General features: G+C 38.3%; 1 protein-coding gene across 3 annotated transcripts in view; it reads right to left on the reverse strand.

The window, feature by feature from the left end:
- The window catches only part of shank2b (SH3 and multiple ankyrin repeat domains 2b), a 1,055,424-nt gene that overhangs the window by 690,412 nt on the left and 349,432 nt on the right, over window positions 1–15,580 (reverse strand). For all 3 annotated transcript variants that reach the window (XM_039749058.1, XM_039749068.1, XM_039749076.1), the window contains exon 9: window positions 13,293–13,460. In XM_039749058.1, coding sequence (XP_039604992.1) covers window positions 13,293–13,460 — 168 coding nt within the window. The remainder of the gene's footprint in view (window positions 1–13,292; window positions 13,461–15,580) is intronic.

Consider the following 15,580-nt stretch of genomic DNA (forward strand, 5'->3'; position numbering starts at 1 on the left):
TATATATAAATAGCAAAATACCCGCGCTTCACAGCGGAGAAGTAGTGTGTTAAAGAAGTAATGAAAAAGAAAAGGAAACATTTTAAAAATAACGTAAGATGATTGACAATGTAATTGTTTTGTCACTGTTGTGAGTGATGAGTGTTGCTGTCACACACACACACATATAAACATATATATATATACATATAGGATTGCAATTTAATGTGATGAATAAGTCAGGGCGGCCATAACGACGAACATATGTCATTGCGTCTTGTGTACGCTCGTGCATATAGCGAGGTCCTCCAGTGAAGGAAGATGGTAATATCACAGCCTGACCAAGTTCTGTTAAATCAGTGTCGTTTTTGTCAATAGCATCTTTTAAGTGAATGTAATTTTCAGCCCGAAGTTTTTTTTGATTTAGTCTGATATAATTTAGTCTTTCGGATTCAATTTTTGCGTACATATCAACTAAAAACTGATTTAATAAAGTTCTGAAGAAAAGGATATTATTAGCATGATGTTGTCTGATCATAAGGTGGTATGAATAGAAGCTTGCTGCAGAGACGGTTTTGTTCATAGGTAACCTACTGGTAGCATGAACTTGAGGCATACACACAGAATAGCCGTCTTCACCATAGCAGATCATGAGAGGATATTGAACTGCATCATAGGATCTGTGGGTTTCTTTAATGCGTTGAAGTTTATTGTCTCTGGTTTTCAAGACAATATCTCTATTGTTGAACGTTTGCCCAACGATGACAACACCAACTTGATGAACTGTGGGTTTATTAAATCTGCCTTTGTGTGCATGTAATGGTTTTTTGTCTGCGTGAATGAGAACTTTGAAGTCTTTGTCATCATCTGAAATACTGTCCATTGTGGAGCGGAAGTCCTGGATGTAAGTGTTACAGTCATGGAGCATTTTTTGTAATTGCTTCACCAGGGGCATGTTAAGTCCAGAAAAATTAGCACAGCGGATTTGTGCTTCCTTTTCATCATCCCCGACGAAGTAAATTTGCAAAAATTTGTGTTCCTCACTTGGCATAGGTAAAAGACTGCCAATCAAGTGATACACTTGTCCTTGAACTTTAAATGAAGGCATAAAATTTCCCTCAACGATTTGGTTAGCACCAAATGATGTCATTTGAAATGCGCTGTTGTACTTTCGAATGTTGTTCAAGAAATGCTCACTTTGAGGATGTTGGCCATCTAACAGGCCCTCAAGAAGGTGAGGAAGGTTACATAAAGGAGTAAGAGATACTTTACCACCGTTACAGCACAAACCAGGAGATTCGCATTTCCACTTCTTTGCTTCACAATAGTCACAGTGAACATTCATAAATCCAATGTGTACTGTTTTGTCAGACTCATAATATATGTTTGGGTCGTACGCTAATCCACAATTGGCTTTTTTGAGCCAAACCTTTTGTTTTCGTATGAGCGGCTTTTCATTATTGGGATCGTATCTAGAAACAGAAGCTCTATTAACTTGTGGATTTGCCTCCGTGTATTTAGTGACAGCATCCCTATGAACTTGTGGATGTTGTTGCGAGTATTTAGCGACAGCGTCCCTAATAACTTGTGGATGTGCTTGCGAGTATTTAGCGACAGCGTCCCTATGAACTTGTGGATGAGCCTGCGAGTATTTAGCGACAGCATCCCTATGAACTTGTGGATGTGCTTGCGAGTATTTGGCGATAGCTGCACAAAGTTGATTCCGTCTAGCTGTATCAGAAAATCTACCACGACGTCTGATACGTCTCCTTTTTACTGTGTTCTCATAGCTTGGATTGCCACTGTAATAATCAGCTGGATTTGTGGTGAAGTGACATTGAGCATGTGTCAATCGATGTAAGTATACAACCGGCTTCATCAATAACTTCGCATCCAGCTTTTGAGAGTTGAAATATTCATAAACATCAAAGTGTCCACTACTCAAATTGTCACCTGTGAATCTAAGATGTTTAAGAGGCAGTGATGGTTCTCCAAAGGTGTAAAATATCTGCCCATTTCGGTACACTTGAAAGCGACAACCAAACAATTCAGTGGCAGCCATCAACTCACATGCAGAACCATGTGTACTATAATTATCTCCTGTACCATCATCAGTCCACACTTTGAACCTCTCCCAGTCATTTAATACATAAGACACAATGTCCTTGCGGATATCAAAAGTGAGCCTGATATGTCCGTGCAATATGTAACACAGAGAATGGAAAAGGCAGGCGCCATCTCCGGGCATGGACACCACTCGGTAAGTGATAGTTCTTTGATTGATGGTGATCACGTCGATAGACATTTTAATAGGGGTATAGTTGGAAGAATAAAGGGAATGGGTACTTGATCAGTAAAGAAAGTATAAAATACCTATACAATAAGTATAACAATAGAAATAAACGAACAATAAAACAACGGAGTACCCGTGGATTAAATAAAAAGGCTGCTTAGTTGGCGAAGCAAAGAAAAACGATGGCCTTATATGGTGTTTCTTTATAAAATAGCGGAGAAGCTATGTAAAGACTGCTTGACAAAAAAACAGCGGAGTGGCTTATATGGGCAGGCAGTCAGCCAAAGAAGGGAAGCAATAAATAACTGTAATCGTAATAAAGGAACAAAAAAATAGCGGAGAGTCAGCCGATTAAATAAAGGAAATGGGTATTTGAACAGAAAAGTAAGTCTAAAATTGCTACACAATAACTGTAAGAATCATAACAAATGAACAATAAAATAGAAGAGAACCCGTCAATTAAATAAAACCTACACAATAAGTATAAAAATCGTAATAAATGAACAATGAAACAGCGGAGAACTCGTCAATTAAATAAAAAGGTTGCTTCGTTGGTGAAGCAAGGAAAAAGGACTTTCTTATATGTCGTTTGTTTATAAAACAGTGCAGAAGGTGTGAGAAAGCTGCTTCCTTGGCAAACCACGGAAACGACTGAAGACACTGCGGTGAACACAGAAGAGAACCTGTGGATTAAATGAAACCCACACAATAACTATCCATCCATCCATTTTCTAACCCGCTGAATCCGAATACAGGGTCACGGGGGTCTGCTGGAGCCAATCCCAGCCAACACAGGGCACAAGGCAGGAACCAATCCTGGGCAGGGTGCCAACCCACCGCAGGACACACACAATAACTATAAAAATCGAAATAAATGAACAATGAAACAGCGAAGAACCCATGGATTAAATAAAAAGGCTGCCTCGTTGGCGAAGCAATGAAAAAGGACTTTCTTATATATCGTTCGTTTATAAAACAGTGCAGAAGCTGTGAGAAAGCTGCTTCCTTCGCAAAGCAAGGAAACGACTCAAGACACCTGAGGGAAGAATGGCCGTATATGGGCAGGCAGTCAATTACATGGGAGGCGTGCTGAGTTGCGCAGCAGCCTTACTTATGAATATGCTAAGCACATTCCTTCAGCCGCCACGCCTCCCACGGCGAGCGACCTGCCCGCTATGGCCGTATACAGTATAGGAAAGAAGGTTCCAGTTATGACCGTCAGGTTTTGGGAAGCGCTGATCAATGTAATCATGCGCATTATTTTTTTTAATGCGTTATGGAGCACATGCATCGAAGCTTCTCATCTGTGCGATTGTCAATGTAACCTTTTTTTAATGCGTTATGGAGCACATGCATCGAAGCTTCCCAGCTGTGCGATTGTCAATGTAACCTTTTGTAAGTAGTGCCTGGAGGATTCAGTGTATATGTCACTCGCTCGCTTCTTATTGTTTCGCTGCCTTCTCAATTATATACTGCATGTTTTCTTCAGCGCGTTTTGGAGCTCTTCCTGGTTTTCTACGTAGTGCGTTGACAGTCAGTTCACGTGATTACGTGGGAGGCGTGATGATGTCACAAGAAACTCCGCCCCCACTGCTTTCTAGGTGAACTCCATTACAGCGTATGCCGAAAAATAGCTTCCAGTTATGACCATTACGCGTAGAATTTCGAAATGAAATCTGCCCAAGTTTTGTAAGTAAGCTGTAAGGAATGAGCCTGCCAAATTTCAGCCTTCTACCTACACGGGAAGTTGGAGAATTAGTGATAAGTGAGTCTGTGAGTGAGTCAGTCAGTCAGTGAGTCAGTGAGGGCTTTGCCTTTTATTAGTATAGATTACATTAAGTTTATGCAAACAGTCAATATTTGCAGTGTTGGCCCTTCTTTTTCAAGATCTCTGCTGTTCGCCCTGTTATGTTGTCAATCAACTTCGGGACCAAATCCTGACTGATGGTAGCCCATTCTTGCATAATTAATGCTTGGAGTTTGTCAGAATGTGTGGGTTTTTGTTTGTCCACCAGCCTCTTGAGGATTGACCATAAGTTCTCAATGTGATTAAGGTCTTGTGAGTTTCCTGGCCATGGACCCAAAATTTAGAAGCTTTGCTCCTCGAGCCACTTAGTTATCTCTTTTGCCTTATGGCACAGTGCTCCATCATGCTCGAAAAAGCATTGTTCATTACCAAACTGTTCTTGGATGGTTGGGAGAAGTTTCTCTCACGTCAGTGGAACTTTCTACACAAACCGTTCAGTTGGGTGTTCTGTTCCAACCTTAAAGTCAATTGAATTTTTTTAATAATTCCCTTCTTTTGTACATTTTGTAATCTTGCCTGCTGCACCATTATTCAGATTCATTCATGATGCAACTTATTTGCCATGGTTTATTTTACTTTGATATTCAAAAAAGTTTCCATAAAGTTTCTCATGAGAGGGTTTACATTATACAATATGAAGAAGAGATTCAGGGCATCAACTGCCAATGGGTGTAGGAATGGCTTAAACACATGAAAAATAATTATGTGTCACAGCGGTTCATTACTAAAGTGAAAGATCTGGAAAATGGAGTAGTACCAAGAACTATAGAAGATGCAGCTAATTTTAATCTATGTACATGACTGAGGAAAGCAGGAGTTTAGTTTCAGATAAAAACTCCCTACCGCAGCTGTAGACACAGTTTCAATGTTTCAGATTTGGAGGTTAATAAATAGACGTCCAGAAAAGCTGGTTAAGGGTAATTAAGCACAAATGTAAGGTAATACTTCTTTTGTGATTGTACTGTAGTTATATGGAACAAATTACCTGGGAATGTTCATGAAAGTAACACCTTAGAGGTAGCACCTCTAGGTAGTAACCAAACAGTGAAATCTTAAGTACAAAAGGCTCCAGGAGTAACTCTCCTTGACAGTATTAAGAGTTCAGTAATGAAGGAGTCACTTAAAGTAGGACTGTTGTGACTCAGAAAAATGTGGAGCAAGTTAAGGTGGTATAGGGATATAGTGGAGATATCCCCGAAGAGTTTTCTGCAGGAGATGTGCCAGGAAAGGCACATTAAGAATAGGGGTACAATCAGATTTTCCTGTTTTTTGACCATTAGAAAAAACTTTCCTAAACCTTTCCAGTGTATTTTTCCAAACAATAAAGTAAATACTTGTACATGAGGTGTACACATTTAAGAAAGGTTAAAAAGAATATGACAGAAATGTTAAATTTGGAGGGTAGTAAGCCAGACAGATGCCCACATGCACAAATGTAAGATAATACTTCTTTACACAAAGGATTATATGTATGTGGAATAATTTACCTACAAGAGTTCTTGGAAGTAGCAACTATGAGGCCTTCAAATCTAAAATTGATATGTTATTTTGGAATCTTTAGGGAACAAAAAAATTCAAGCTGTGTTTGTCTGAATAGCCAGTTTCTGTAAGCATATACTTATTTTTCTGTAGCTTGTTTTTGTAGAAACCTTTTTTTAACAAGTTCCAGTAAAAGTTATTTTCAACAACAGGGATACGAAGTGTCAAATTAAAGTACAAGTTGAACAAACGGAAAGAAAGAAAAGAAAAAAACTTTCCATTCACTAAAACCCTTGCAGGCTGAGTCACACATTTATGTATGTGCAGAAAAATTAGAAATTATAAACTTATTCAGTACAAGAGTGTTTATATTTCTGGACAGAAGAAATATGAATAATTTCCTGACCCAACCCCAAGAATATAAGACCTGAAAACTGGAGCAGTAATCAGTATCACAAGGTACAACATTATATTAAATACATAAACCATTTGAACATATTTTTCTTGTAAATAAGTGGCAATAAAAAAGAAAAACATTTTGCTTACTGTACATTTACTAAAAAGATACACAATGCAGTCATCCACTAGGTGGCAGAAGTGAAACACAGCAGGAGACCGGAAAAGAAATGTTTCTTTTCACTTTTGCAAAACAAATGTAGATAGTGTGGAACACTGACTAAAGCTTTTGTTATAAAAAGGCCATTCAAGTAGCAGCTGTTAAATATTATAATACTTCTGAAACTCACATTTTAAATTACAGATACTTTCATCATTGATTAAAGATTCATCAAATCCTGTAATAGTTTCAATAACGGTGTAATAAAAACTGAATAGTATGAGTAATGTGCATCTTATAGCTGAATATTCAAGAATAGAAAACAGAAAGTGAATGCTTTTTTTCTAAAATAAGTAAATTAATAAAAGCATTATCAAAAAAAGATTTAAGGGTTCTGCAGTGGGCTGGCGCCCTGCCCGGAGTTTGCTTCCTGCCTTGCGCCCTGTGTTGGCTGGGTTTGGCTCCAGCAGACCCCCGTGACCCTGTAGTTAGGATATCGCGGGTTGAATAATGGATGGATGGATTTAACGGTTGATACACTGAGATTAAAAGGCAAATTGCACTGCCAGTGCAAACTTGCATTAAAAAAGTCACTATGCAGATGGTCAGAATCTAAGCTGCTTTTATGTTTTCCTTAACAATCAGCTTGATAGTGGTCATTAAAAATATAAATAAAATATATCACTTAGGAAGTCAAGGTTAGCCTTAAAAAAATAAACATAAGTACCTTTGCTGGAGTACTAAAACTGAAGCCAAAGCTGTAAGTACAATGATATGTCAGAATGAATAAGCTTGGAAAATGAATGAATAACAAATATCATTTTGTTTTCTGTTACTGTAAAATTTCTTCATACAGTTTAAAAAAGAAAACTTGTTAGTCTTCTGTGATATGGGCTGCCATCACTCAGGAACATTATGTATAAAGTAGAGCTGTACCAATATTCTATTCCAACTAGTTTTTAGCCGAATAATACTAAAATGAGAGTATTCAAGTTCAAAAAAATTCTGAATAGTTAAATGCGTATTTTAAAATTACCTGGGGAGGGTGAGAGAAAGAGGAATGGAAATAGCCTTTTTATGTCGATTATAGGTGAGTGGAATTTTCAATACTGCTTCTTCCATGCTGCTCAGATGATCTGTTGTGAACATGTGCTCCTAGCTGCTTTGCACTTTGTCCAACAGAGTGCTTCCCTCACTCCATTCACCTAACGTCATAAAAACCTGTATACCAGACTATTTTCCACTCTGTGAGCTGACCCAAGGTAGGATCCAAATCAGAGGCTTGCAGCAGCCATGCATCACAATTGATGGACGTTAGCAGCAGGGAGACACCTCCATGGTGCTCTCTAAAGGCTTGTTTAATACATGGACCCAGTGCAGACGTGGTCATACACAGATGATGCACTACCTGGTCTGTTTAAATTACTGTTCAGCGTACTACACTACGTTATTGTTGAATCTCCCCAAAGTTTTTTTTTTGCCTTTAAATATTAATCTAACAGAAATTTCCATTTCTGCCTGCCAAATCTGTTGCCCACACTCGCTCAGAGAGCTGCTTTTGATGCTGGCTTCTCCTGGTATTCCCATCTCGTCGTGCAGTCCGTGGCCATTATTATTAAATTATTTACGTAGTTAAGACGTCACACTTAATCAAAAGTTCAAAGGTTTTTTTTTTGTTTTCCAATAATTCTTTTACTGTGGTTCATTTGTGTTAATAGTGTTTTCAACAATAGAATTTTGCACTTTCCATATTTTTCAGGTAAAGGTAAGAAAAGAACAGCGGAGTGTAGAAGTTTTTCAGAAGTTCTGAAGTTCATGAATCAAAGGCTGTTTGCAGTCTCAGTGATGTGCCAATTTCAGGTGGTCCATCAGCAAAGGCTTAACTGTTTAGGACATCACCCTTTTAAAACCATTTTAAATTCAAGAATCCCACAAAAATGACCATAATAAAACAGGAATAGTCAAACTCAGAGGACAATGGCAGTGGGTAATCTGGTAGTACAGTGTTGCCCCAAAAAACAGCGTATGTTGTCTGATGAAGTAAAAAGCCAAGACAAGACTTGGAAAATCAGCAGCCCTGCAGCCTCAAAGGTTAATGAGACAATAGCTGAGACAATATGCATGTTCAGCATATTTCAACACTTGTGGATGTGGGTTTTGGAAATTTAATTGCTGTTCTTGAGCCCTGTTACAAGGTTTTATATTGCAAATTTAAAAAAAAAATGCATTTTAGATAAGTATGAAAATGTTTGGGAAAACTTTCATTTGCATGATGGGCATCTCATTCGTGTTTCATTCATGACGGATATCTCAATGCAGCACACAGTTGTTGAGGAGTTTAACTGCATGCTGGATTGATGACAATTTCAACTGACAATATGCTGTGCTCCACTGTGAAAATGTAACTAGTACACATGCTGCTGAAATGCTTGTGAATACTGTTTCTGAAATGAGAGAATGATTGCAAATACAACATCAAATTCCTGGGTTTATCAGAGACAGTTGTAGCGACATAGAGAAGGTTATGCAAGGTACAAACCAAATAAATGTGTGTTGCTTTGATCACACTCCTCAGCTATGTTTTCATAACTCTCTGTACACTGAGAACTGTGTCAACAATCTCATTACCATAACAAGAAAAACAGATGGCTATTGTAAACATTCCACCAGTGCTATGGCCAGAGCATGTGAGAAATAAAAAGAATTGAAATTACCTGAACATGTACTCATGCAAGATGTTGTCACAAAATGGATTTCTCTATGTTAGATGTGTGAAAGTTTATAGGAAGTGTGGACTTATTTTCTTTTATGACTGAGTAAAGCTCAAGTTACAATTTAACTTCCTTAACTCCATCTCCGTGGAAGTTAATGCAGATTATCGCAGTTAGGAGACCCGGGTTCTCTTCCCAGGTCCTCCTTGTGTGGAGTTTGCATGTTCTCTCAGTGTCTGCGTGGTTTCCTCCCACAGTCCAAAGACATGCAGGTTAGGTGCACTGGCGATTCTAAATTGTCCCTAGTGTGTGCTTGGTGTGTGTGTGTGGGTGGTGGTGTTTGTGTGTGCCCTGTGGTGGGCTGGCACCCTGCCCGGGGTTTGTTTCCTGCCTTGCACCCTGTGTTGGCTGGGATTGGCTCCAGCAGATCCCTGTGACCCTGTAGTTAGGATATAGAGGGTTGGATAATGGATGGATGTTTCATGTGAAACAGCTTTATATAATCATGTAATGTCCTCACTCATTATTTGAACAACCAGTTCTCCAGTACAAGTACTGACAGAGTACAAGAAATGGTGTTAGAACTTTTAAAGTCTGTACATTAAAAATTCTAGAATGTCAAAAAAATCTAATTCAAATTGTTTCAACTGTACATGACCCACATTTTAAAGTAAAATGGTTCACTTCTCAAAAGCTATGAAAAAGACTGATATATATGCAGCAATACATAACAATGGAGATAAAAAACATTTGACAACAGATTCACCTACAAAAAAGCAAAAAAACAGTGCAGCAGTTTACTCATGCTGGGATTACTTCGATGACACAAGAATTAAGAATTTTTTGGAGTGAGTTGGATCAAGTGATGAACAGTGTACCAAAGGGACAGAAAGTGGTGATTGGAGTGGATTTCAATGAGCATATTGGTGAAGGGAACAGTGGAGATGAGGAGGTGATGGGTAGGTATGGTGTCAATGAGAGGAATGAAGAAGGTCAGAGGATAGTGGATTTTGCCAAAAGCATGGACATGGCTGTGGTGAATATGTATTTCAAGAAGGAGGAACACAGGGTTACGTACAAGAGTGGAGGAAGGTGCACACAGGTAGATTACATCCTATGCAGAAAAGTTGATCTGAAGGAGATGAAGACTGCAAAGTGGTGGCAGGGGAAAGTGTAGTTAAGCAGCATAGGATGGTGGTATGTAGGATGACATTGGAGATCAAGAAAAGGAAGAGAGTGGGAGCAGAGCCAAGGATCAATTGGTGGAAGTTGAAAAAGGAAGACTACAAGGTTGAGTTTAGGGAGGAGGTGAGACAGGCACTGGGTGGCAGTGAAGAGTTACCAGACAGCTGGAAAAATACAGCAGATGTAGTAAGGGTGACAGCAAGAAGGGTGCTTGGCGTGACATCTGGAAAGAGGAAGGAGAAAAAGGAAACCTGGTGATCGAATGAGGGAATATAGGAGAGTATACAGAGGAAGAGGATGGCAAAGAAGATGTAGGATAGTCAGAGAGATGGAGAAAGTAGACAAGAGTATAAGGAGATAAGATGCAAGGTGAAGAAAGAGGTGGTGAAGGCTAAAGAAAAGGTGTATGATGGGCTGTATGAGAGGTTGGACACTAAGGGAGAAAAGGAACTGTACCGGTTGGCTAAAAAGAGGGACCGAGCTGGGAAAGATGTGCAGCATGTTAAGTTGATAAAGAATAAAGGTGCAAACATACTCACAAGCAAGGAGAGTGTGTTGAGCAGATGGAAAGAGTACTTTGAGAAGCTGAGGAATGAGGAGAACGAAAGAGAGAAGAGGTTGGATGATGTGAAGATAGTGAATCAGGAAGTGCAACGGATTAGCAAGGAGGAAGTAAGGACAGTTATGATGAGGATGAAAAATGGAAAGGCAGTTGGTCCAGATGACATAACTATGGAAGCATGGAGGTGTTTAGGAGATGGCAGTGGAGTTTTTAACCAGATTGTTTAATGGAATCTTGGAAAGTGAGAGGATGCCTGAGGAGTGGAGAAGAATTGTACTGGTTCTGATATTTAAGAATAAGGAGGATGTGCAGGACTGTAGTAACAACAGGGGAATAAAATTGATGAGCCACAGCATGAAGTTATGGGAAAAAGTAGTGGAAGTTAGGTTAAGAAGTGAGGTGATGATTAGTGAGCGGCAGTATGGTTTCATGCCAACAAAGAGAACCACAGATGCAATGTTTGCTCTGAGGATGTTGATGGAGAAGTTTAGAGAAGGCCAGAAGGAGTTGAACTGCTTCTTTGTGGACCTGGAGAAAGCATATGACAAGGTGCCTTGAGAGGAGCTGTGGTATTGTATGAGGAAGTCAGGAGTGGCAGAGAACTACGTAAGAGTTGCACAGGACATGTACGAGGGAAGTGTGACAGTGGTGAGGTCTGCGGTAGGAGTGACGGATGCATTCAAGTTGGAGGTGGAATTACATCAGGGATCGGCTCTGAGCCCTTTCTTATTTGCAGTGATAGGTTGACAGACGAGATTAGACATGAACTGTTGACTGTTGATTTATGATTAATGTTTTTGAGATAAAAAAATAAATTCTAAAAAACTAAATTTTTTTTTTTTAAGTTTTTAATTTTGTTTAGTGCATACACAATTCCATGTCAAAATACTATTTATAATAATAGCTAGAATTTCATGAAAATGACATTAAATACATAGTACTGTCCACAAGTGCTCCCATTTCAATTACTGTACTACAGTATTTGCATTCATGCTTGACCTATCTGGAAATTCATATTCGGACGAATAGTGAAAATCAGGTATTCAATAAAGCCCTAGTATAAACTTTTTTTTTTTTTTTAAACTATGTCACAAATGTAGGCATTGTAAATGCCTTAATGGGGATTTGACTTGGAGAGACGCAATCTTGTACAAAATGTAAATGTGCCGATTAAGACAAGCAGCCTGCTATTCCATCCCCCCACAAAGTTCTCCCAGCTCATCCCTTGATTTATTATCTGGGAGTGAACTACTGGAATTTTAGAGTGGAAATAATAGATCGTTATTTGGAACACATGCATTTCATGTGTGTTCTGTTTCTACAGTAATCTGTGTAAACACATTGTTAAAACAGACATTTTTTCAAATTTTTCTAATAAATGTTACAAAATGTAGGCATAAACTATAGAATGTGTGAAGCCTGAAGTCCAAAGATCAAATAAACACTTTCACAAAAGGTTCAAGGATGATGCAACAGCTTCCGTGGTGTAGCGTTAAGATTTGCTGACGTGTAATCAAGAGTCCCCGGTTTGATCCCGACTGCCTCCTATATTTGCCGTTTTCAGTAGTGAGCTGCTCTTATTGTTAATATTATACAGTACACACATAAATTTGGTTTGCATCTGTAACAGACCGTGTACATTTATAGTACTGTACTTGTAAAAATTACCTTTTTTTTTCCACTTTTAGTCTCTCAGTTACGATACATACTACCGCCCTAGGGATCTGACGCTGTTAGCTTTTATTTGAAACTGGGAATAACTGGAGATGTGAGTAGTGTTTTGAGGCAATGAAACTGGACATTCTCTGATCTGGAGGGATAATAGCTGACACACAAGCACTGGTGAATCTGCCTAAATACGACTCAGAAGATGGTGGGGAAAGAAGTTAACATAATTTTTGTTTTGCCCAAAAGTGCTGTTGTTGCCACAGTTTCATTCAGTGCCTAATCTACAATATTAAGGACATTATTAATTCTTAGTCAGTCTGAATGCCACATGGATTCCCCTCTTAAAAATGTTCTTGTAGTTTTGCATGGCCATCAGCATGCTGCGGATGACATTCATTGGTGGTTTTGTGATCGGATGTCAGTGTTACAATAATCAGCTACACATGCAAGCATGCCTGGTTTTGTGCTGTTTTACTTCCTTATTTACATGTAAAAAAAATTGCCTTCTTAGATCACCTTTGAATAGATAAGTGAACACAGCATATACTGTACTTGCGTCAAGAAAAATAATGGCAAAAATCTGTGATAAAATATATCACTTTCAATATCCTTGATCACAAACACACGACATAAATACCAAAGGTAAATTTTCTGAATTCAACCATTTTGCCTCCTCAAAGTGCATGTATTTTTTAAGTTTAAAGGATTTTGTTAAAATCATAAAAATGATTCAATGTAAAACAATAATTTGCCTGACAATTTAATGTACACCATTACTGAGAAAAAGTAACTAACTTGTACCAAACACATCCTTTAAGCACCACAGAATCCACAACAATCAGGTGTACCTGCATATACACATTGGTTTGTATTTATGAACATGAGCCTTGTTCGCATAGACAAGGAACTATGAATCCTTTTGGTCAAAAAGAAAAGAATACAAAATGTGCTAATAATAAAGCATACATGCAGTACACCCCTACACACAATATATAATGACAGAAGCATATTGCATAACATTGGCACAAATGAAAAATAATCGAAGAGTGTACCTGGTGAATTTCCTGCCATCCATTTTCATCTTTACAGCTGATAGTAGCATGTTCATGTAACAGTAACTCACAACAGTACGGGTCACCTCCCACCATTGCTGTATGGTACAAGGCTGTTAGTCCACGACGGTCTTTATAATCTGGAGAAGCTCCCAGTTCCAAAAGTGTCTGAAATAAACACACATTATAAAATTAGATGAAAGGATCAGACAGTCAGAATCCACATAGAAAGCAGGTTTCTCACTTAGATACATTGCATGTATATTTCTAGCACTCCTAGGATTTGTAACTTTCAGTTATTATAGGAATGCCAGTAGTGCACACTTTGCGAACAATCAAAAAGAAATGATTTACTTGTCTGGAAAGAAGCAGTCTAGAAAGTAATAATGAACTGTTTCTAGATAATTAACAAGACCCAAAATATTTTTTAAGCCATAAATCAGTCAACAATGTGATGTTTTGTTACATTATTTCAGAAAAATTTGTAAATATAAGTATCTTAAATGTGATCTACACGTGCAGATGAAGCAATTCAAAAATGTGCAAGGAATGCTGCATTATTTTGAAATGTGTTACCCGCAACATACTGCTTGAACTCAATAGGCGGAGAAGTGATATCTTGAAAAGACATGTGTAGTATTTGAGCTACTACTAGAAAAAGCAAGAGTTTGATTCTCAATCAAAGCTCAGCGACAATCTTTTTACAATTACAGAATTTAGGATGCACACTGTTTAGAATCTGATAAGGCATTAAAGATGTCCTATGTCATGAATGATATCCTATCTATACAAGACTGACCATAAGCTGAACACTGAAACAGCTGCCATCTCTTTTTGATTAAAGCAGACTCTTTTTTTACAGCCTACAGCATGAAGAAGTCCAGATACCCAGTTTTGTTTAAAAAGAACTAAGGTTATTTGTCAAGTAGGTATTTCTGGTACTTTCACTTAGATACACTGTATATTATTTATTTATTTATTATTTTGAACCTCTGTAAATCAATCCCAAAAGCCATTCATCAGTAGGATCGCATTTCATTTTACTGTGTGAAAATTTAAATTGTGTCTATCTATTGGCAATCCTGTGAAATGAATTCATGTTTGTTAGATTGATTTGGGCCAAATATTTGTCTTGTACCACATCTTTAAGAAGGTGGAGTAGTCACAAAACAATTATACATTGCTTCTGGAGTTACATAATCAAATGTTTAACACTAGAAGTCCTGAAGCCTACGATAAACCTTGTAATCCCGGCCCACCTTAAATTCCTTCTCACCCCTCCATCAGCGTCTTTTATTTTGTAAATGAGTTGATCAGCATAAGCCGCAAGCAGCCTGCTGTCCCATCCCTCACCTTGACGGAGCTCAGCTTGGGCAAAAACTTATCCCATCTCAAGCCAAGGCTCCCCATCTGCATGTGAGGTGCTTGGAGTTGTATTGGGTAAATAATACATTTCATCGTTATTTGGAAAACATATATTTCATGTGTGTTCCGTGTCTACAAAGATCTGGGTAAGTGTAAGGATGAAAGGAAATGCGAGAAATGCGAGAAATGCAAGAAATGCTGAACACATACCTAAAGCAGAACCTTTTTCCATGTCATACTAATAACAACGTGAAGTGTATAATGTGTGAAGACTTTAGTCCAAATATCAAATAAACACATGTACTTTTATTCAAAATATAACCAAAGGGAAAAAAAAGCATTTGATTTACATGTGGCTGTCAATGAGTTAAAAACTCAAGCTTAAATGTCAATTGACAGGGAGTTTACACACATTCTTAAGTGGTACAGAGGTAAGAACTACTGCCTTATAATCCAAAGGTCCTGGTTTCAAGACCGGGTGCTCCGTGTACTGATTACTTATTATTTTTTCTACAATATATATAATAAAAACATAAATTTGATTTGAGTCTGTAACACCCGGTGTAAATTTTGGCTACTTGTAAAAGTTAGTGTTTGTATTTATTATTATTCAGTTTTATTCTCTCAGTGACTTTCACGTGGTACAACAAACTTGCCTCTTCCTTGCGGGGTTGATGGCATTTATCTCCATTTTTTTCCCCAAGGGCAGCACTGCGGCTGATTCCTGCTCAGAACTCTTTGTTGTACCCGCAATCAAAGATACAATTGTCCCGTGACCTCTATTGGACTGGACAAAGGCAGGCCTGTAGCAACAAACAGCTTCTTCACAGCACTTTCGCCAGGTAATAGACTAGTGAAACACAGCACAACTCTGCTTGGCACCATAAGTAAAATGGGACTTCCACCTGCAGCAAAAGTCACTT

This window comes from Polypterus senegalus, chromosome 1 (genome assembly GCF_016835505.1).
Source record: "Polypterus senegalus isolate Bchr_013 chromosome 1, ASM1683550v1, whole genome shotgun sequence".
Lineage (NCBI taxonomy): Eukaryota > Metazoa > Chordata > Cladistia > Polypteriformes > Polypteridae > Polypterus > Polypterus senegalus.